Raw genomic sequence first — 22,139 nt, forward strand, 5'->3', positions numbered from 1 at the left:
ATTGGTGCATCTGTAACGGGGTTGATCCTTATACATGTATAGAGAGAAACTGTAGCGGGCACACTCTGCACTAATGTGACATTTCACACCCGCTGATGTAGTATGGTGTGAGCTACACACACACACACACACACAGAATCTCACAGAAAGGTGCCTACAAACCGGAAGCAGCGGGTCCTCGGTAATTGCAGCACTACATAACAACGAAAAAAATGGAATCCTTTGAGTATCGGAAGATTTCGCCCCTCTATAGTTCACCGTGGCTTGATACAATTATAATCATCGAATACTCATTACAGAAAATCGATAATCGATTGTCGGCTCAATAACGAAATTACAAAGCTGCAGGTCTTTTTCGCCCGGAGAGAAATAGACGCTCTCACGTGAGCTGTCGCATGGCACTGGGCGTTTAGTTATACGTCTTCGCTTATGCAACTATGTCGACAGTTTTCGTTTGTTTTTTTTTTCGGTTTTATTTTTGCGCTCAGCGTAAATATTTGCAATGTCGGAAAGGCTGAAGTTGCTCGGTAGTCGCAATAAGGTGAGCATTGATCAGTATCGATTGAATTGAGTCTCGGCTAACTTGTGAATCGAATCAATTTCGAGAATTCCAAATTTCTGAAATCAGTATTCCCGGCCTCGAAAGTTTCAAGTGACAATTTTACATAGTTCCGAATAAAAAAGTCTAGTAGCAGCACAGTTTCGGATGTTCAAACTTTTGAATAGGAAGTGTGTGTGCGTGTGGTTACCAAACAAGTGATTTTCCTAAATTCCGAACCCCCGGGGTTTTTACTATTTTATGAACAGTACTTTAGGTAGAAAGTGCCTAAACTGAGAGTTTTCCGGCGAAATCGATGTCTTCAGGAACTCGAGCCGTATGCCCTGTAAAATTCTGCATCTCGGAACATTGGCTTTTCGGGATTCTGTGTATTCGATCGTATAGATTTTCTTAACTTTTCGTTATTCGCGGTATGAGCGTAACGCCGCCCTTCAGACGAAAATCGCAATATACATAACTGTATGGGTAATTGTGACTACGTACTTTACCAATTCGCTCTTTGAAATGTTTACTATCGTAAGATATACTTATAATTAATAAGAATTTATTTAATGCGTGAGAAAAATATATTTACATTGAACAATATCGTGAAAAAACGGCACAGTGCACATTACGCGAGTTAAATCATCGAATCAATTTTTCCCATCACGTTGCCAGACTTTACTCGGAATCTATTAGCTGACGGTAAGTGAGATAGCCGTGAGCCTTGCGTGAGGCCGAGGAAGATTGAAAAAAATCAGCGTAGAGATATGCCTAGCGATTTGTAACATTATTTGTTTATTTCACATCAGATTTATCAATCGCCACAGGTACCGACAATTATTGCAAACGGTAGTTTGGCTGGTAAATGATCCGGGCATGGAGACCTCAGCGAAAGCTAGCTTACAACTCACAAAAGTGCAACGCAGTCGGGCAGCATTAATTATAGAAGAATATAAAGACGCGGGTTGAAATAATAGTACCGGAATAATATAAATTCATGAACAAATGGAAAAATTCCTCACCGCGATAAAATATATTTATGAACGTTGGCGATGGTCAGATAGTCGTAGTAACACACGGTTGACTTGCATTTGACTTATTGGCGGCAGAACATGAAGTCAACTATCGGATCCTGATGCATTATAGAGTGTATTTGAAGGAAATAATTGACTTCGTGTCAACCATATGATCACGAATGTCCCCCAAGTTGTCAATTTACAAATAATAGCGTACAAGTCGACTGTAAATTGATTTGCCGTCATCGATAAATGGTCGAGCAAAGCTTAGAAATTTCCTTGTTTATACGTATAGTTGTCTAGACTTTGAACCGCAGAGCGTCAAATTTCAACTTGATGTCGCAGTTATCCGTGTTACCTCGTATTTAAGTCATCGTCGTCCCTGACATCAAATGAATGATATCTCCCGCTTCGTTTCGAGGCACAAAACACTCGGCCATCTCCGGACATGCTTGATCAGTCAGAAAAAAGATATCCCAAGGAGAGGGATACGATTATGGCTGAAGAAATATTGCCAATGCAAATATATGACTGCAATCATCTGAAATATACCTGGCTGACTTTAGTTCTTTTTTTTCCGTGAAATTAAGTCATCCATCTATTATGATAGTGTTGTTTAATGTTGTCTATCTAGGAATATTAAATTATGCATTCGTATAATCGCACTGGCAATTTACAGCCGAGTGCATAGACAGACCTACCGCAGAATGAATTGCACCAGGGAAGGGAAAATTTGTCCACCGGCTTATCATCACGTTGGTTTCCTTGAGCGTTAGTTCAATACAGCTTCGAACCTCATACAGGACGGTGGCTACTAAAAAATCCTCTATTTATTACTTGTTGTAATTTATCCTGATGGGAAACGTGCCGTTGATACAATCGTAAATCTCAAGCTTGACCGAAGATTGAAGTGACAATATTTCTCGTGAGGTCAATTTATAGAAATTTATTACTTCGCTTCTAAACACTGAAATACTTTCCCATTGATGGGTGCAGCTACAATCGGAAATGTGATGGGATACGATCGAATAGAACATTGTGATGAGTGAACCACGCAATTGTGACGAACGAGGGTATATCGGATTGTCATTAGCTCGTTCCATAATTTGATCAGCTACTTGAGAGATTCCGCATATGTTTTTAGCACCAAGTGAAGAAAAAATTTAAAGTATATGGATCATACATACTTGTGAGTCATATCAATTACGGTCAATTATAACTTTGAACTGATTGCTGTAGGCAACAGCGCTGACGGAGATTTTCATCTTGATACTTATGATTTTTAGAGTATAATCTTAGAGACTAAAGCCGCTGCGCGCTGATCGATATCTTCTAGGTTCCATGCTTGCGTTAAAACTGGTCTCGCGTACGGAGTACCTTGATTTTAGTATCTTATTATACTTTACAAGCATATTTTATTCGAGCAGGATTATTGGTTCGGAGCCCTACCGAATGTAAAATCATTGGAACCGCGATCTGTAGTAATTCAACTGACAGATAGACCGCGGCGACATTAGAGGATCGTTACAAAGGGCACGTAGTTTTCGATGTTCCGACGCCTGCGGAAGACGAAATGGCTGTCGCGACCGACGGAAATATTGTGGTACCAGTGGATCGGAGGAATAGGATGTAAGTGGAAGTAATCAAACACGGCATTCCTCAGTTATCGCGTCGTATTACCGAATATTCGTTTCGCAGCGATGCTGATGATGGGTGTGATCGGCATGCTGATCGGGATGTTGTCCCCATTTCTGGCCGTGATCACCTCCCCGAACCCGTCACTCTTCCTCACCCTGGACGAGGCCTCCTGGGTGGCGTCGTTGTCTAGTCCGGCGCGTCTGGTGGGTGCGATTTTTGGCTCAATCGGCGTCCATTACCTCGGAGGTAAGAGGGCGATGCTTATCGCGGGATGCCCTTTGCTGCTGGCTTGGGTTTGCCTCATCCTGGCTGACTCGGCAAAATGGCTCTACGGGACCAGCTTCGCCCACGGGCTGGGCATAGGCATCGCGTTCGTCAGTTTTCCCGTCTACCTCGGCGAAGTGAGCAGCTCAGCGACCCGCGGCGCTTTGGTGTCCTTCGCCGTGAGCGGGTTTCCTCTGGGCTCGTTGATAGGCAACATCTTGGGCACCTATCTACCAAAAACCACGTTCGGCTACATAGCTTTGGCGCCGACAATCGTTTACATCGCCATCTTCCTATGCGTCCCCGAATCTCCTCACTACTTTGTCAGGATGGGTAAATTGGACGAAGCGGAGAGGTCAATAAGCCGGTACCACCCGAAGGTGGTCGTCAAAGAGGAGCTGGAGTTCTTACAGACATTTACCTCCGAATCGAATTCGGTAACGGTCGGAGACCGACTGAGGGAATTGACAACACCTCGAAACAGGAAGGCTGGAATGATGATTATGCTACTGTACTTCTTTATGCATTTCAGTGGTCTCAACTCCGTTATTTACTACATGGAAATTATTCTGAAAACAAGCAAGGTGACCGCGATTTCTCCCGCGACGGTTGTGATCGTGGCCAACGTCCTTGATTCCGTGGGCGGATGGGTGTCGATGTCTTTGGTCGATAGATATGGACGGAAGCCAATGTGGATAACTTCGACCTGCGGAGCTTGCGTATCCATGGCTTTAACTGGAGTAAATTTTACCCTTTTGGCCAACGGCTATAATTCCTACGGTCAGCAGTGGGTGCCGATAGTTTGCATGATCAGCTTCCGGGTGTTTCTATTCATCGGCCTCATTCCCATGCCGAGTATATTTCTGAGCGAGCTTATCGCGCCGAATTTGAAAAGCTTGACAGCATGTTTGGGCAATGTTTTCGCGGGGCTCGTCGCCTTTGCCTCGACGAAAAGTTATCAACCTTTGCTGGATGCCTTCGGCGAAGCTTGCGTATTCTACATGTATGCCGTTATCATGTTTCTAGCTTTTATTTTTGGCTTCATATTGCCTGAAACGAAGGGTAAGACCTTGCACGAGATTCAAAACATGTAAATTCGAAGGTGGGATAATGAGCTAACAATAGCCTTCGCAGGATCCGCGTATTGTATACTATCGGTATATTCTTAAATTATTTCAGAGATCATTTAATGTTGAAACTGTCTCATGTTGTGTCTTGTAAGATGATTATAAATTTGAAATTGATATACTTAAGCAGTGGTAGACCTTCACATCGCCGGTAAGCCACCATACGGGCTCAAATCTTGACGTGAACTTTACATCTCCCTAAAACGCATCTCTGGTGCCAAAACCTTACGCCAAGTACGTTAACAATATAGTCATTACCCACAAAAATACCTTCTTTGACAAAAAACGTATACATATAATCAGCTCATACAAAAAAAGATTCAAATCATGTACTACTGTCAAGTACACGTCTGTTAATTCACAATAAAGGCAGGATCGAAACTGAACCATTAGCTTCCACATCTCCCTGGAATCACACTGCTTCCGCACTGGGGTAACACTGACCTTAAACTTGTCCGCCTACTAATGATAATTAAGTATGAATAAAAAACATAATAACTCACATATTGACAAAAACCCAGAAAAACAAGTTAAATTAGTACGTGAAACTTGGTGGGCCTCTTTCAAGGCATGAAATATTACACATGAAATGATAAATTTTTATTAAGTTGAGATATTTTGGCTCTATCATTACACATGTGAATAATGTAAAGATATAAAAACTTCTTCCTATTTATAAACGCCACTTCAGGCTAGTATATTAGCATTCTATAAACTCACAGCCAGGCAGCCAGGCTGACTGCGTAAAATATATTCTGATCATGAGTGTATTGGTGCAAGCCCGGTCTGTAATTTCACTAACTGCCGTTTTAATTAAACAATTTTGAACTAACACTGTAATATGTTATATACTTACATCTCTAGATAAATATTTGAAATGTCTGTACAGTGCAGTAAAATGGGACCTAAATAATATGAGAAATATTTGTATTGTTAATATTGATTCGCTATTTCATTGGATCACGAATTCTAGATCTGAGATTTAAATTTTAGCGGTACATTCAACATTAGTTATGTCACTGATACTCCAGAGGGCGTAGAACTCTAATTGCACTGCTGCCTTATAGCCAGCTTCCACTCTCTGCCTTACTCTTAGGACGCACAGGTCGGACCGCGATCGAACAGATTACAATTCACCGTTAAGAGGTATTATTATTTTGCGTACACGAAATCAAGGTTTATCTAATCAATTTAATTAAGAAAAATGAATTAAAATTTTTTTATTCTGTTTCTCATACATGTTAACATAATTCTTGAAGTAGAAGGGATTTTTATTTTCTTTTATTATGTTAAAACCAAATGGCGGTGAAGTGGCTAATGAAATAAAACGATGTTTTTCAAGACGGGCAAACAACTAGTGCCTTCAATTTTCAACCTATCAATTTTAAATTTTTACTGTAATTTTACTTTCGTAATTTGTCATTGATTTTTTTTCAACATTAATTACAAAAAGTAATTGGATACTGCCCAACACTGCACTCTACATACAGAGGTATAGATTTTTCTAAAATATGGCGATCGGTGCTACTTTTCAGACTCAATTTCAGCTTCAGACCTTTGTTCATGTCACTTCAATTTGCAGTTTAGTATTTTTTTATAACTGGTCGAAGATTGGGATTTCGTAACAGGAAATTCCGAACCACCACAATTCGATAGCTGAGCTACAGCTTTAGTATTTACCGATGCCTTGTTTTATTTTTGCCCTTCACTTTTGCAAATTCAAGGTTGCCGAAAAAGAGAAAGAAGAAACTGCGCAATCATCTACGTCTTCTACCAATTTACTGCTCGATGAAAAATTAAAATTCTGATAGTGACACTGCTTCAACAGCACCCCGTTCCAGCTGTTTACAAAAATTGACAGTAAGAGAGGTAGCTGTAAGCTTTGCGAAAAATCGAGTAAGTTGCCGATTGCGAAAAATCAGCCTAGCAACAAGCCTAGCGCTTTACAAAATTATCTATTCATTTGACATTTGATATTTCAATCGTCGCGGGTATCGATTACCGTGAATGTTAATTTGTGGCTCTTCAGTGATTCGAGCTCTGTAGCCGCAGCGTCAAAACAACTTAACGATTAAAACGGTCAGCTGGATTGGATTCGCACGGTACCAGCTGACAGTGACATACAGACGACCCGACGAACTCCGGCAATGGTCAAGGGTAAATGAAAGTCCACGGACACGACGATTACCGATCATTTCCGAAGACAGTCCAAGTGACCAGACGGAGATGACCATCGACTATCGAAAGGACAGGAGTCAATGAAAAGTCTCGAGAGGACCTCGGGCGGTTTAAATAGAGGTGCTCCATGAGGCCTCCTCAACAGATCTCAGGTAGAGCGCCTAGCTCTCTTACCGCGTATGTGGTGACGCTTATTTAGAGCCCGTTCACAAATTTAGCTTCACTTGGAATTTTCAAGAACAGCCCTTAAATTCAAATGATAAAGTTCGAAAGATTTATAGAATCCACGATAGCGGGGGATTTCGAAGATCAAGAATTGTTAAGATTACTAGTCATTCATGGAGCAGGGTAAATTGTGAACAGAACCGATAAATAATGTACTCTTTGAGTTTAATTTTTTTTTTTTATCTTATTCACTTTATAATTTGATTTTGTGAAACTCCCAACATTACAAACCAACTTTTTTACAAAACGTAGCCTCGTAGGCTGCCACGGCAGTCGTTTTGGTCTGTAGTTCAGCTGTTGTAATTAATTGAATCAGGTGTTATCAGCTACGGTTTCTTAACCCAAGTCTGAGCAGGAAGGCAGCTCTGGATATTCCCGAGTCTGCGAAACTTACAAAAAGGTCAGGGTGTTTTCGGGTCGGCAATACTGGCCCTGGTTTTGACCCTTTTTGAGGATGTGCTATTTATTAATTAATTTTATCCAACCAGGTAGAGACATCCGCACTAACGTTGCGTGCTCGTAAACCATTGCTTCGAGAACAGTCAGCACACGTTACAATGCAAGCAGCATTGATTATAGAAGAAAATATATACGTGGGTTCAAGTGGTAGCACTGGAAAGAACATGTGCCACTAGATGCTGCGAATTCGAATACGCACGGTGAAATCCAGCATCGTGATAAGATATATTCGTGAACGTCATTTGTCCAAAGTCGTTGCGATGTGCAGAACATACATTGCTGTGAGCAGCAGGATTTGAGCGGTATGATATATATATATGTATATATGTATATATATATATATGATACATGTATTCTCTAGTCAACTTGAGCAGATAAGCTGTATATATCAAATTTTTATGCCCACGTGATGTGATGGATCGTATTAGCCTATGCACTCGGCCCGAGTAATTGCGCCTAGATATTTTCAGACTCTCTCACCTAATCTGCAGTACTTATCGGTCTCTCAACACAGCAGCGAATGCGCTCAGTCCGCTAGTGAGGTGCAGGCAGAGCGCAGATTAGTCAAAATTAGTAACAGCTGGTCTTGTGGCAATTTTGAAAGCAAGACGTGGGTCTGTCGAAATTAGTGACGGTTTTGAAAATCACAGTCATCAATTTTGAGAGAATGATCTTCCGTTTGACTTCTCCGTTTCCCAACGATACGTTGTGGCTGCAATGGATCGGAGGTTTCGCAGGTATGTGGCAGTGGGTTGACATATTATTGAATGTAATTTTTCACCGCCTTTGCATAATTCATTCAACATTGATACTCAATTTCGGTGTCCCGCAGCCATGATAATGATGTTCGTAGTTGGCTTGACAATCGGGTGGGCTTCGCCTTACTTGGCTCAATTTTCGACTGAAGATTCTCCATTTCCTGCCTCAGTCGACGAGGTTTCTTGGATCGCGTCGATCTTCCAGCTCGGACGGTTGCCAGGAGCGGCCCTCGGTTTTATTGGCAACCAATACTTGGGCAGCAAAACTACAATGATCGGAAACGGCTGTGGACTAATGCTGTCCTGGATTCTAGTTATCGCAGCAAATTCTGTAGCCTGGCTTTATGTGGCAAGGTTCATTTGTGGGGTGGCCATCGAGGTAGCTAGCATCAGTTTTCCTTTATACCTTGGAGATATTTCAAGCTCGAATATCCGCGGTGCATTAATAGCTATGACGCTGAATGGTTTATCCTTGGGGATTCTGACCGGTAACATAATGGGTGCTTACATCTCGATGAGAATCTTCGCGTGTATAAGCCTCGTGCCAACAATCTCATTCGTTCTAATTTTCATATCGATACCTCAGTCTCCGTACTATCTGACAAGTAAGAGCAAAATGCAGGATGCGGAAAAGTCGATATTAAAATACAACCCAAAAGCAAATATCTCCGTTGAAGTCGAAACCATCAAGCAGTTTGTGGCCACAACAAGTGCCGTGACCTTCATCGATCGATTACGCGAGTTTAACATCCCTCGAAACCGGAAGGCTGGATTGACAGTTATCATCTTGGACTTGTTCGCACAATTCTGTGGACTAAACCCCATAGCGACTTACATGGAGACCATCGTAACGAGAGGTATGGTCACCGTCGTCACACCTTCCATTGTGCCCATTTTAGCAAACGGACTAGGAATCGTAGCTGGATTGTTTATGATGTATTTGGCTGATGCAGTCGGGAGAAGGAGGATGTGGGTCTGTTCGAGCTGCGGAGTTTGCCTAGCTATGACAGCGCTGGGCACACACTTTTACCTTTTGAACGATGGACTAGATCCCAAACATTTGCAATGGATACCGATAATCTCTATGATTTTATTCACGATCTGTTTCAACATGGGGCTCAATTGCATTCCAGCCATTCTTCTCAGCGAGCTTTTCGGAGCAAACATCCGAACCTTAGCCGCCTCCATCTCCTGTGCATTTGCGGCTGTCTTTGCATTCACCTCGGTTAACAGTTACCAGTACCTGCTAGAACTTATCGATGAAAGTTACATCTACTGGATGTATGCAATCTTGATGGTTGTATCCGCAATCTTTGGAGTCTTTTTAGTCCCAGAGATGAAAGGAAAAACACTCAAGGAGATTCAAGATTTCATGACAGAGAAGTAAAGCGTAATGGATTGCAATGATTCTGCCCTCATTAGTCATTTCTCTGTGTTCATTCACTCAGCAACTGGCCGTTTTAATCAATTTCACCAAGTACTTCAAACTATAGTTTACGTTATGAAGCTATGAGGTGAACGAAAAAAAATTGAGATCTCATCGCTTGTGAAGCTTTTCGATGAACGTGTTACAGTGAGAACTGTGATCATTAGACATGATAACATATAAATAGATGATTTTTTTACTATGTAGATTGAATATATTTCAGATGGTGTTTTTACCAAAGGTCATGTAAGATGGAATATAATAAATGAAAAGTGCAAATTCTTCTCACCGAATCTATATCCAAGCAATATGGATAAACTTCGAAGTATATCATCATGAAGATACACAAGCGGCCAAGTCATTTGAATATAGGTATGTAAATGTTGTGCATACGAATGTAAGTTTAACAATTTAAATTGTTCAATTCGTTTTATCACATACCTATTGTCAATGTCACTTGACTTTTCCGTTTCCGTTTTTTTTTTTTAAATCCGACGAGTTGTTACGTACGAATTTGTTGAAAGTGTAAATCCGTTTCGTAATCTACGGCCCATTGTGTTAACATAAAACGACGTTTGATTATACGATGAAGATAAACTCATGAGTGTAAACTTTTATCGTGGGCTGCTCAGAAATTCCCAAAAGATTGCGAGAAGTACCAAGTTTATGTAATTGGACATAACATGTATTAAAATGATTCCTACAATATTACAAAAAATATGCTAAATCATAGCATGCTGCTGACAGCAGGATAAGCTGAAGCTTCCGGAGTTGTATATTATTGAAGTCGCAGGCATAAGAATAAAGCAGCAGAGTAATAACACGAGGAAATAATACACAGAGTAGTTTTTGCTCCAAATATATTCTTTAAAAGTTTCGAACTAGGCGTTGCAGCTTTGTATCAAGTTTTCCTGTTTCTCAAAAAATGTAATCAACGGCTTCAATTTGAACCACTCATGGCAATGCGGCTTAGATTTTTGCATTTAATTTTCGTATTTTATTACAACTTTGCTTTGATACAGTTTGCAGGTTAATCAAACGGTGCATATAAATGTATCTGATACCTCTGTGTGATAAGACATATCGGTAAATGGCTAAAAGATATGCTGATACCTATACAGTGCCCAAATTTAGATGAACTTGGTACTCTTGTCAAATTACATAGATAAGGTGTAATATAAATGCTATGTACGTGTATCACGTAGCAGCCCATTGCAGATGCATTAACCTTGATAATAAATGATAAGTACACGAACCCGCAGATTTTTGTACGATATAACCGGATATAATACATTAATACGTAATCAGTTGGTCCGCACCTCTGGAAAATACACCTGCAGTTGCAGTCAAGAAACCAGTCTCATATACCACATTGTGTATCAGCGTAATTTTGAATCTCTAGTCTTCAATTTTCACAGTATGGTTTTAAGCCTGAGTCAATTATTACCTAACGGCACTTTCTGGTTGCAATGGGTCGGAGGCTTCGCTGGTGAGTGAAAGCGAATTAGAAACATTTAAGGCTTGATTCTTTCCAGTTTTTTCTCTGGCATTTATATCGTATTCGTGTATTACGCAGCGATGACGATGATGTTTGCGGTTGGCTTGGTAATCGGTTGGGCCTCGCTTTACTTGGCTCAATTTTTGACTGAGGTTTCCCCATTTCCCGCCTCAGTGGACGAGGTTTCTTGGATCGCGTCGATTTATTTCTTGGGACGGTTACCAGGAGCGGTCCTTGTTTTTGTTTGTAACCAATATTCGGTAGCAAAACTACGATAATCGGTACTGGCTGTGATCTGCTCTTTGCCTGGATCCTCATCATCGCGGCAAATTCTGTAAGTTGGATTTTCGTGGTCAGATTTATTTGTGGGGCAGCAGCCGAGTCCAGCAGCGTCAGCTTTCCCCTGTATCTTGGCGAAATTTCAAGCTCGAATATTCGAGGAACTTTGATAGCCATGACGGGAAACGGCTTATGTCTGGGAATTCTTGCCGGTAATACGATGGGCCTATCGATGAGAACCTTCGCATTTATAAGTATCGTGCCAACTATCTCTTATGTTCTTATTTTCATATTGATACCTCAATCTCCTTATTACCTCACAAGTAAGAGCAAAATGGAGGACGCTGAAAAGTCGATACTGAAATACAATCCAAAGGCAGATATCACTGTTGAGGTGGAATCTATCAAGCAATTTGTGGGAACAACAAATACCGTGACCTTCGCCAATCGTCTTCGAGAGTTCAATATCGTCCAAAACAGGAAGTCTGGTGTGATGATAATAATATCAGTCTGTTTTGCACAATCCTGTGGACTGAACCCCTTAGCGGCTTACATGGAGACCATCGTGACTAGAGGCATGGTGACCGTCATTTTACCTGCTACTGTGCCTGTTATAGCAAACGGCCTCGGAATCGTGGCTGGATTGGCGTTGATGTATTTGACCGAAAAATTGGGACGAAGAAAGATGTGGGCTTTCTCGAGCTGTTGAATTTCTGTAGCTATGGTAGCGTTGGGCACACACTTTTTCCTCCTCAATGAGGGAATCGACCCCAGCCCATTGCAATGGATACCGATAATCTCTATGATTTTATTCACGATCTGTTACAACATGGGACTCAGTTGTATTCCAGCCATTCTACTCAGCGAGCTCTTCTCAGCAAACATCCGAAATCTAGCTGCGGCCATCTCATGTGTGTCTGCAGCTATCTTCAGTTTCACCTCAGTCGAAATTTACCAATATCTTCTAGAGATCATTCCTGAAAGTTACATCTATTGGATGTACGGAATATTGACGGCCTTATCTGCAATTTTTGGTCTAATGCTGTTGCCAGAGATGAAGGGAGAAACACTCACGGAGATTCAAAATGTCATGACGGAAAAGTAACTTTCGGATTCTTATCTTTTTACGGTCACCGAGCATATGATCGTGGTTCGCGATTTAACAATTTCGCTGCCTATCAGGAACTTTACATCGAATGCTACCTTGTAAGGTGCAGTGTCCTCGATACGGCTGGGATACGCATGCCTGTTAATAAGATTTTACACGTAGATCGGGATAGTGGCAGCAAATTTCAGTCCAACTCGGAAAGATGTTCCAAGCTAACATGACATTGCTTAAGTTAGAGAAGTACATGGTGACAAACGAATCAACGTAACATTGCTTGCAAAAATTCCCGTTGGACGTGTTGCGGTGCAAAATATTGTGATCATTAGACATCGTAAATAATCATTTTTTACGACCTATTTTTTTTTTTTTTTTTACGTTTTTCGCAACTTTCCTAATAAAAGTGCTGAGATTGAAAATTGTGATTATTTTATGCATCTAAATGAATGATTTCTTAACAAATACGTGGCATGTGGCATTATAGATGATTTCTTTATCAAGTTAGATTACGGTAAATCAAAGACGATGAAGACAGCAGACCGAATCTTAAGTGTTATTAGTAGGATTTCAAACCTATTATCATGACATACGTAGGAAGTTAATCAAATATATTAATCAAGATTTCAAAATGCTGCTGGTTGATAGACTGAGTTCTTTTATATTCATTTACCGCTATAGACACGTTGTATTTCGATGAGAAATCGTTGTACGGCACGTGACGTATGCTAATGCACATAATGTTACCGGCGACCGTGGCAATTGTGATTATTTCATTTCCGCGAAATTACCGGCCATAGTGTTGAATTATGATATTTAAATCCAAAACATGTACACTTCAATAATCCTCCGAAGGTCCTTCACTGATATAGCAAAATCATTTATGCGATTGAAAAAGTGACGTTATTACAATTTTGAATTGAAATCGAGAAAATCACAAATGGTGCGTTTTTTGAATTTTGTGTACTTTAGCCGAAAGTTTGCCTCGGTGGCTGAGTACAGACGCGGCGACGTAACAAAGAGGTATATCATACATCGAACCGTTGATCGTACGGATGCAGTTTGAGAGTACATTGGAATAAAGTTGATACGTTTGAGTTTACGATATACCAATTTGGAAAATTTTTCGAAAAATAAACCACACGTGTTCCATTCGAACATAGTTTTTAATACAATGCAGTAGCTCTATTACAATGGCACAGGACACAGGCAATTAGAAATTAAGTAAGGATAAGGTAGGAAGTAAGAATTAGGGTAAGAATAGGTTAAGAAAACATGTAAAAAATATTGTAAAGGAAGAGGAAAAGGGAAGTCCTTGTAACCCCAAAGGGAACAATAAATATTACATACATACATACATACAGTAGCTCTATTATATATATTTAACTACGATTGATGTTATAGTGACGCACAGAAGTATTCAATGCCTTTGGCAGATAAGAAATGTTAGTCAATGTCGTTTTTTAAAGGGCAAAAATGCATCGCGCGAATGCGAAGTGACTTGGTATTATCGACAAACTTGGTAGATAAGCCATATTACTGAAGTTACGCACGTAGTTTATATAGCAACGTCGTCTCGTCATGCAGTCCGACATAACCGAACGGAATACGTTAGTAGAGAATCAGTCTGATTATGCTTCTTCGTAATATGTCTCGTGGTAGCAGGGTCCGGATCAGTTACAAACTGGACGCTGATCCATTGAGATCTCATTTCTAATTTGTACCAGTAATCGATCCCGGGCCGATTTCTAAACTCTACATCCGGATTTTCACAGTATGGTTTTTGGTTTTAGTCAATCGTCACTAACCGGCATTTTGTGGCTACAATGGATCGGAGGTCTTGCAGGTAAGTAACCAGACATTTGAGGTATTCAATTTTTCCTCTTCGTTTACTCATTCACATTTTATTTTGTACATATTACGTAGCTATGACAATGATGTTCGTGATTGGCTTGACAATGGGTTGGGCCTCACCGTACCTAGCTCAATTTTCGTCCGGCGAGTCCCCATTTCCCGCCTCTGCAGTCGAGTGCTCTTGGATCGTGTTGATTTATCAATTGGGACGTCCGCTAGGAGCGGTCCTCGGCTTTCTTTGTAACCAATACTTCGGCGGTAAGACGACGATGATCAGCACTGGCTGTGGACTGCTCTTCTCCTGGATCCTCATAATCGCAGCGAATTCTGTGACCTGGATTTACGTAGCCAGGTTCATTTCTGGGGCAGGAGCCGAGTTGGTTGGCATCAGCTTTCCGCTTTATCTCGGTGAAATTTCGAGTCCAAATTTGAGAGGTACTATGATAGCCATGACGACGAATGGTTTAACATTGGGACTTCTTGCCGGTAATACAATGGGCGCCAACGTATCGATGAGAATCTTTTCATGTATTAGTCTCGTACCAACCGCCGTTTTCACTATCACTTTCGCATTGTTACCTCAATCTCCATATCATCTCATGAGCAGAAACAAAGTGATGGACGCGGAAAAGGCCATACTGAAGTACAACCCAAAAGCAGATATCTCAGTGGAGGTGGATTCTATTAAGCGATTCGTCGCCTCGTCAAATAAAGCGAATTTTTTCAGTCGTCTCCGAGAGTTCAATATTCTTCGGAACAAGAAATCTGGATTGATGATAATAGCATTGAACTTCTTCGCTCAATCCTCTGGGGTGAACATTTTCACGGCTTACTCGGAGATCATCGTGACGAGAGGCATGGTCACCGTCATTTCACCTGCCACCATGGTAATTATAACGACCGGAGTCGGAGTTCTCGCTGGATTTTCAATGATGAATTTCTCCGACAAATTTGGACGGAGAACGATATGGGTCTCCTCAAGCTGTGGACTTTTTGTATCCATGGCGGTGCTGGGAACTCACTTTTACCTTCTAACTGATGGGTTCGATTCACGCTCTTTACAATGGTTACCGATATTCTCCATGAAGTTATTTGCGGTTTGCTACAACTTGGGACTTCTTAGCATTCCGCATATTCTGGTCGGTGAGCTTTTTGTAGCGAACATTCGAGGTCTAGCTGCTCTGATATCTTGTTTATCTGCGGCTATTTTTGGTTTTGTTTCAATCGAAATGTACCAGTTGCTCTCAGATTTCGTCGACGAAGGTTACGTTTACTGGATATATGCAATCTTGATGCTCGTATCTACTATTTTTGGTATGTTGGTAATACCAGACACGAAACGGATGACGCTGATAGAAATTCAGAATAGTATGATGAAGAAGTGACATCTTTAAGCATTTCAATCATAATGTGGCAATCGAGAGTATATCTACGTTTTGTGATTCAACATCTAACGGTTATATTGGGTTTTGGCAACAGAACTTACACAACGGTCCAATGAGGAAGACAGTGCGCGTAGATAAGGAGAGTTACAATCAGTTTACCTATCTTAACTTATAGAGAGATTGTCAAGACAAACATCCCATTACTTTGGTTGAAGAGCTACAAATTTACGTGAAAAAAATTAGAATTACATCATAGGGCCAGAAAATCAATCTATGTGTCACAATCACGGTTTAAAATTGCTACTAGCTGGACCATTGATTTCGCCTGTTTATCGAATACTACAAACATGCTGTTATTCAATGGAAAATTAATTCATGATAAATTGCGTATAATGTAGTTCAATTTTGGCTGCCACCACATAATTCAGTACACATCTAATGTTTCGTACATTAAAAAAAAAAGTTTTCCAGTGAATAAAATTCTCATAATCAGTGGTAAGACACGACTTATGATGTGTTTGCAATGAAAGAATGAGGTTTGTATTTACTTACGGCAAAGCAGTCTGCCAGATCGCGGGGGCTGAACTATTTTCTTGCGAAACTACTACAATTTTTTCCTAAATAATCTCTTGGTACGCGCAACATTTTTTTTCTCAGTTTCTGTACTGATGCGTTAAGTTTTGAACACCCTTCGGAGATCTCTCCAAAAATACCTCTCCGAAACGAAGGTAAAGATTTCAAGACGCATTGATTACGCCAGGCACCCAACAAAATCGTGCAATTGTAACAGAATACCCGTCTTCTATTACAATAATTTAAATTAAATATCGAATAATTTCGTCGATCAAATTTTCTTCATCGCCATTGTAATATAACAAGGTATAATAATTTTATAAAATTATTCTAATTGTTTTGTATACAAATGCATATATTATGTGCATGAATAAAATATATAAATATAAAAAACCTATCATGAACATCCATTTAGAATTCCGCCTCGCTTTCACCTCGTTTCATCATTCGGTTTCCATATATCACCTTTCGCAATTGTGACAAATTAGTTTGCAAGTTTTCACAGCTTTGACCTCGTTTATTTATGCAATACTTTTTTTTAGTAATTACGACGAATGTTAGATTTGATTATAAAGCGTATATTTCATAAACTTTTAAGTTTTTCGAAAACTCACTCCACATTTTCTCAGATTAGACACGTGTCAATTGTTTGGTCGTTGTCAAAGGACAAAGAAGGTTCAGAGTGAATATGTCAATTAAAAAATGTCGTTCTGTAAATTCGTACGCTCAATGTTTCAAACTTTTTATCCTCAACCGTTTGTAAAATTAAGAATACTTTCAGAAGTATAGTGATTGAAAAAAAAGAAAAAGTAAATTCTTTTTGAAAACCTGGTATATTTGTATCTGTAAAGCTGTTCAATTTAACGTTAAGGCATGTATTCTTGTAAGCTTTCGATTGTAAAGCTCGGTAATTTTAAACCGTGGTTGTCAGCCAGTGTTGATATCTCGCGCTGAGTTGCACATTGTCTGTGAAATGACTCACGGAAATATTTACTGTTCATAAAGTGACAACTTACGAAGTTTAGCATAAAATAATTTCTTTACTTTCCATTGATCCCTGTTCGATACCCTGGGATACGAACGACCCCACGTCTTTTCATCGATAACTTCAAGCACCTAACTAGAAAAAAACGGGTCTGTGGTGTCATCTGGCAGTTTGATATTTTGTTATATAACATGTATAATTTCAAAAAGTAACCATTTAAGATAGCATTTAAGAACTTCTAAAAAAGTTTCAAGTCTAAATGCTTAATAGTTCGTTTCCGATAACGATTTTTGTCACTGCGGTATAAACAAATCCAGTATGTCGTGTATGTATGTGATTCTACAGAAGTGTGTAAAAAATGGGTTACAATTAATGCGTTGGCTGAACCGTTCATCTAACACATGATAAACAGTCATAACAAAGTGAAGTAGAACTGTCGGATTGAGGTAGAACTATCAGATCTCATACGTCGGTGTACATTGAAGTAAGGTCCGTGTGTCAGTGCTGTGACGACTTTGTTAGGTACACAAACTCCCACTCCACACCAAGCTAAAATCAGGTAGTGATAGGCGGCATTCGTAGTGTATAGATAAACGCAGAATAGTGGTTCTGCGATGCTTGAAGGCATGACTTCGATCCGAGTTCGGTATAATTGTCACTAAAGTAATACGAGATTTGTTGATTTACGGGGTATAATTTTGGGAATACGTTTTCGGTGTGCGCGAAATGTTCGCCGCAGACGTGTTTTGGCTGCAATGGATAGGCGGTTTCGCAGGTAACGACCGATGATCATATTCCTTGAATTATTTACTTACCGTTTGTTTCCAATTTTACTTAGCGATGACTACGCTATTTTTGAGCGGACTATGGGCTGGCTGGACCTCACCGTACCTGGCTCAATTTGCGTCCGGAAATTCCCCATTTCCCGTGACCACGAATGATATTTCCTGGATAGCGTCGATCAGCACCCTGGGCGAAATATCAGGTGCAATCCTCGGTGCAATTTGCATCGAATACTTCGGCAACAGAAGAACAATCATCGGAAACGGTTTCACTATACTTCTCTCGTGGATCCTCGTCATCGCGGCGAACTCCGCAAGCTGGATTTACGTGGCTAAATTCATCAGCGGGGCGACTGGCGAAATTTCGTACATGAGCACCTCGCTTTACCTCGGAGACATTAGTAGCCCGAACATTCGAGGTGCCATGGTGACTATGGCATCCACCGGAGTGGTCCTGGGTATAGTGGCGGCAAACGCGATGGGTCCTTACATTTCGATGAGGGTTTTCGCCTGTATAGCCCTCGTTCCAAACATATACTTCATCGCTATATTCTTGTGGTTACCTGAATCGCCGTATTATCTGGTGAGCAGGGGCAGATTGGACGATGCCAAAAACTCGATTCTGAGGTACAACCCAAAGGCAGATGTCCACCTCGAGGTGGAGTCCATCAAGAACTTTGTCACCATTGAGAAATCAGTGTCGTTCGTCGATCGAGTCCGAGAATTCAACTTCTCCCGAAACAGAAATAATGGACTCATATTGATGGCGCTGATCATGTTCTCAAAATGCAGCGGTTTGGTTCCCTTGTCCGCTTACATGGAAATTATTATGACCAGAGGATCGGTAACTGCGATTTCACCTTCCACGGTTCCCGTCATAGTAAACAGTGTTGGACTCATAGCAGGGTGGACCGCGATGTACTTCGTAGAAAAATCTGGTCGAAGAACAATGTGGGCAGTCTCGAGTGCTGGTATTTGCGTTTCCATGACCTCTCTTGGAACACACTTTTACTTTCTCAGCATTGGACACGATCCGGCCACGTTGCAATGGCTACCGATATTATCTGTGGTGTTGTTCAAAATCTGGTTCAACCTAGGCGTCAGCTACATTCCCAACATCATGGTCAGTGAGGTTTTTGCATCAAATATACGGACTCTGGCCGCTTGTCTTTCATCTGTGTCGTCGGGTGTTTTTTCATTCATTGGAATATACGGTTACCAATGGCTGCTCGAGTTGATACATGAAAGTTACGTCTACTGGATTCACGCTGTGTTTATGGTGATATCTTCAATATTTGGTTGGTTCCTAGTGTCGGAAACGAAAGGAAAGACTTTGATGGAAATACAAAATGACGTGATATAAGACGAACTTATGTGCCACTGAAAAAATATAATATATTCATAAAAAATACAACGGGGGAAATAAAATGCCAGGAATTAAGTGAAAAACAATGAAACATATATCCATAATGGAACTTCAAGGTGCATATGATAATATTACCAGCATATTGTAAACATTATGCAACTCACGTTTTTACGGGAAAGTGTATAGTATCGATATTAAAATTTGGAAATTCAAAATCATTCGATATACCTCGTGATTACAGTGGTATCCTTTTGCTTGAGCGGCAGAAATCAAGTGATGGAGGATTGAAAATTTGAATTTCTCATTGTATTAAAAAGAAGTGAGGAGGCAGAATTTTGAAGATTTTAATGTTTCTCGGTGATAAAAATATAGTGGAAGATGTGGTTTCGTTATTGGTATACTCGTAAACATATCTCAGTTCGAATTTGAATATCTATTTTGGTATTGTGGTCTCCAGTTGCCAGACTTGTCGATTGGTCTGCACGAAACAATACGTTATGTGTATTTTGCATGGATGATAGACGGGTCTGTTATCAATAAGCTGAAGACTTGAATGCATGACCCTAGCACGGATACGCCATGAATACGATTGAGACAGTGAGGAGCTTTGAGGAATACAGTTTTAATTAGATGATGTGATTAACAGTCTTGTTAAATTAAAAGTTCGGACTCATGTTGGATTAATGTGAGAAACTTAAGGAAATCGGGTCGCATTTTTTCTTTTCCCTGAAAAAAAAAACATAATCACGGTTTATACAGTTAACTGTACTTCATTTGTTTTTTAATATAGAGCATTCTCTGTCAGTTCGGGGTTTTTCTTCGGGACCCACTCATTGTCAGATGTCACTTATAAATGATAGCATTTTTATACCATTTGAATGTATTCTCTCTATGATCTTTCACACTTTTGAATCAATCCTTTTGGGAGATTAATTTTTTCTAATAATTTATATCACTTGAATCGAGTAAGTCTAGCAGAATAGTTATAAGTGAAAAAAATGTTGTTTTACACTTTCTCCAAAGTCTTAGTTTGGAATCACATCAGATCAACCTTTAGCGTCACTCTGTGTTCACTTATCGACGGTTCTATGTGTATACGGATAGTGGTTTCACGCTCAGACTTTTGAGAAAAATAATTCAACGCCAATAAATAACCTATGTCCACTATTCCAATTATTCTGTATAGGTTTTCACATAATGGTATAGATTATATAATATTTCGAACAATCTCGAAGGTGTCCGTTCAAGTGAAAAACATATTTTTTAATTTTTTTTCGTTTCTAAAAACAGGCATTGCAATGTAAATAAGACAAAACGCATTTTATCACAGAGCACGGTAAAAATCGAGGTATTTTTTTACGAACGACCCTTTTGCCAGTTCTACCAGATTCAACTTGTATGGAGGATAAGACAAAAATTAATTCGCTAAATGGATTGACTAAAAAGATCCAAAAAAGATTAATGATTGTCGCATAGTTGGCTTGAAAGCGATCAAACGAACGTTATATATGTTTGCATGTATCTACTGGCTTAGATACAAGTACAAAAAAAAGTATCTCATTACAGCAGCAAAATACCAGATTCGGAAAGTATCTAGATACAGATAGGTAACAAGATTCTGCTGCATTTTAGCTACTTGTTTCTAGACACTCTCCAACACTGACGATAGCGTCTTGACGTATGTTCAGAATGTATGCAATGCGAATCGTTTCTGTTCTGGATTGTTGTTTTATTAGCTTCCTGTAAGCTATAACTCTAAATATTATTCTAGCTGATCCACTAGTTGCGTAAATACAGAGAAATCTCGTACGTACCTTAAATTCTCTCACTCCAGACAGTGTCTGTTTATAAATCTTATTAAAAATATTGATTTCTAAATTACTAGTGTATGAGCTTTTTGCACTGATACGTCATGTATGCCGATCCCTCGCGCTCTTTTCCATTTATGTGAACTCGAGGGGCTGTGCACTGGGAAATCTCTTAGTGAGATTGCAGAGACAAAAAGAGACTGCGAACTGGGATTTTGCAGTCTTGCAATCTCAAGAAATCTCAGTACGCATCCCCTCGTCAAAACAACACGTCGAAATTGAAGTTCGCCTGTTGGTGGTGATCGAAGCTCGTCTCTTGCCCACGCTCGCAACCGACCAGATAGCAAAAAACCAGCCGCACAAGAGACGGCAAGAGACAATGAACCGGGATTTTGCCGTCTTGAAATCTCGCGAAATCTTAGTGCTCATAGCCTCGCTTGAACCTTGTAATCACAGTTGATCTTCAATCTAGAGTAATCGTGTCGGGTGCCCATTACTATCGATTTTTCAATCAATAGAATGAGATGGAGTCAAATTTATCGTGGAAGCTACGGTAGAATTGTGATAAGTTGAGGACAGAGTCAGATACGCAATAGGAAATCCATTGTTAATGTTAGTACACTGTAAATTTTTTATCAATTTTCACTCACCTTGACTTCGGCTACGTTGGGTGGATTACAGTCTACGTTTATGTTGGTATGATCAATCGACCAATGATAATACGCTGGTGCGACTAACTTCATCGTGTCATAATATGGAAGTCTACTTCTATGTTATGTCAGCTATACATGTGTATTGTCATTGGTCGACATAATTATACCATAATCATACCAACATAATCATAGACTCCAACGGTAACGCTTGAAGTTGCCAGG

At 40.1% G+C, this 22,139-nt stretch overlaps 4 protein-coding genes across 23 annotated transcripts in view; all 4 read left to right on the plus strand.

The window, feature by feature from the left end:
• LOC124177546 (facilitated trehalose transporter Tret1-like) overlaps positions 1-22,139 on the plus strand; it is a 75,154-nt gene that overhangs the window by 13,236 nt on the left and 39,779 nt on the right. Inside the window, exons 1-4 of one of the 14 annotated variants that reach the window (XM_046560021.1) lie at positions 2,268-2,630; positions 2,702-2,746; positions 2,985-3,186; positions 3,256-4,972. The exons of 6 other annotated variants lie outside the window; for them this stretch is intronic. In XM_046560021.1, coding sequence (XP_046415977.1) covers positions 3,105-3,186; positions 3,256-4,553 — 1,380 coding nt within the window. In that variant the 5' untranslated portion in view covers positions 2,268-2,630; positions 2,702-2,746; positions 2,985-3,104 and the 3' untranslated portion in view covers positions 4,554-4,972. Of the gene's footprint in view, positions 1-2,267; positions 2,747-2,984; positions 3,187-3,255; positions 4,973-22,139 lie in introns of those variants that run through there. 7 more of the 14 variants (XM_046560019.1, XM_046560018.1, XM_046560022.1 and 4 more) reach the window with 7 other exon arrangements.
• LOC124177543 (facilitated trehalose transporter Tret1-like) lies at positions 5,374-10,117 on the plus strand. 7 transcript variants are annotated; one of them, XM_046560011.1, is made up of 6 exons: positions 5,374-5,732; positions 6,616-7,389; positions 7,478-7,750; positions 7,919-8,185; positions 8,281-8,585; positions 8,793-10,117. In XM_046560011.1, the coding sequence occupies exons 4-6, from the start codon at positions 8,116-8,118 to the stop codon at positions 9,591-9,593; spliced, it is 1,176 nt and encodes a 391-aa protein (XP_046415967.1). In that variant the 5' UTR covers positions 5,374-5,732; positions 6,616-7,389; positions 7,478-7,750; positions 7,919-8,115; the 3' UTR covers positions 9,594-10,117. The 7 variants fall into 7 exon arrangements, with proteins under 7 accessions (XP_046415967.1, XP_046415963.1, XP_046415961.1 ...); XM_046560007.1 differs by having other exon boundaries at positions 6,616-7,112; positions 7,306-7,389; positions 8,281-10,117; XM_046560005.1 differs by having other exon boundaries at positions 6,616-6,916; positions 7,242-7,389; positions 8,281-10,117.
• On the plus strand, positions 14,084-16,286 carry LOC124177544 (facilitated trehalose transporter Tret1-like). The gene is made up of 2 exons (XM_046560012.1): positions 14,084-14,357; positions 14,438-16,286. Exons 1-2 carry the CDS (start codon positions 14,288-14,290, stop codon positions 15,748-15,750), a joined length of 1,383 nt encoding a protein of 460 aa, XP_046415968.1. The 5' UTR covers positions 14,084-14,287; the 3' UTR covers positions 15,751-16,286.
• On the plus strand, positions 17,923-20,711 carry LOC124177547 (facilitated trehalose transporter Tret1-like). The gene is made up of 2 exons (XM_046560032.1): positions 17,923-18,083; positions 18,147-20,711. Exons 1-2 carry the CDS (start codon positions 18,035-18,037, stop codon positions 19,451-19,453), a joined length of 1,356 nt encoding a protein of 451 aa, XP_046415988.1. The 5' UTR covers positions 17,923-18,034; the 3' UTR covers positions 19,454-20,711.

This window comes from Neodiprion fabricii, chromosome 3, assembly GCF_021155785.1.
Source record: "Neodiprion fabricii isolate iyNeoFabr1 chromosome 3, iyNeoFabr1.1, whole genome shotgun sequence".
Classification (NCBI taxonomy): Eukaryota; Metazoa; Arthropoda; class Insecta; order Hymenoptera; family Diprionidae; genus Neodiprion; species Neodiprion fabricii.

Bases quoted from the DNA above. Each gene is read 5' to 3' on its own strand.
- LOC124177543 (XM_046560004.1), top strand. From the start codon at position 8,116: ATGATCTTCCGTTTGACTTCTCCGTTTCCCAACGATACGTTGTGGCTG. The intron at 8,186-8,280 runs GTATGTGGCAGT...GGTGTCCCGCAG, and splicing joins ATGGATCGGAGGTTTCGCAG to CCATGATAATGATGTTCGTA.
- LOC124177544 (XM_046560012.1), top strand. From the start codon at position 14,288: ATGGTTTTTGGTTTTAGTCAATCGTCACTAACCGGCATTTTGTGGCTA. The intron at 14,358-14,437 runs GTAAGTAACCAG...CATATTACGTAG, and splicing joins ATGGATCGGAGGTCTTGCAG to CTATGACAATGATGTTCGTG.
- LOC124177547 (XM_046560032.1), top strand. From the start codon at position 18,035: ATGTTCGCCGCAGACGTGTTTTGGCTGCAATGGATAGGCGGTTTCGCA. The intron at 18,084-18,146 runs GTAACGACCGAT...AATTTTACTTAG, and splicing joins ATGGATAGGCGGTTTCGCAG to CGATGACTACGCTATTTTTG.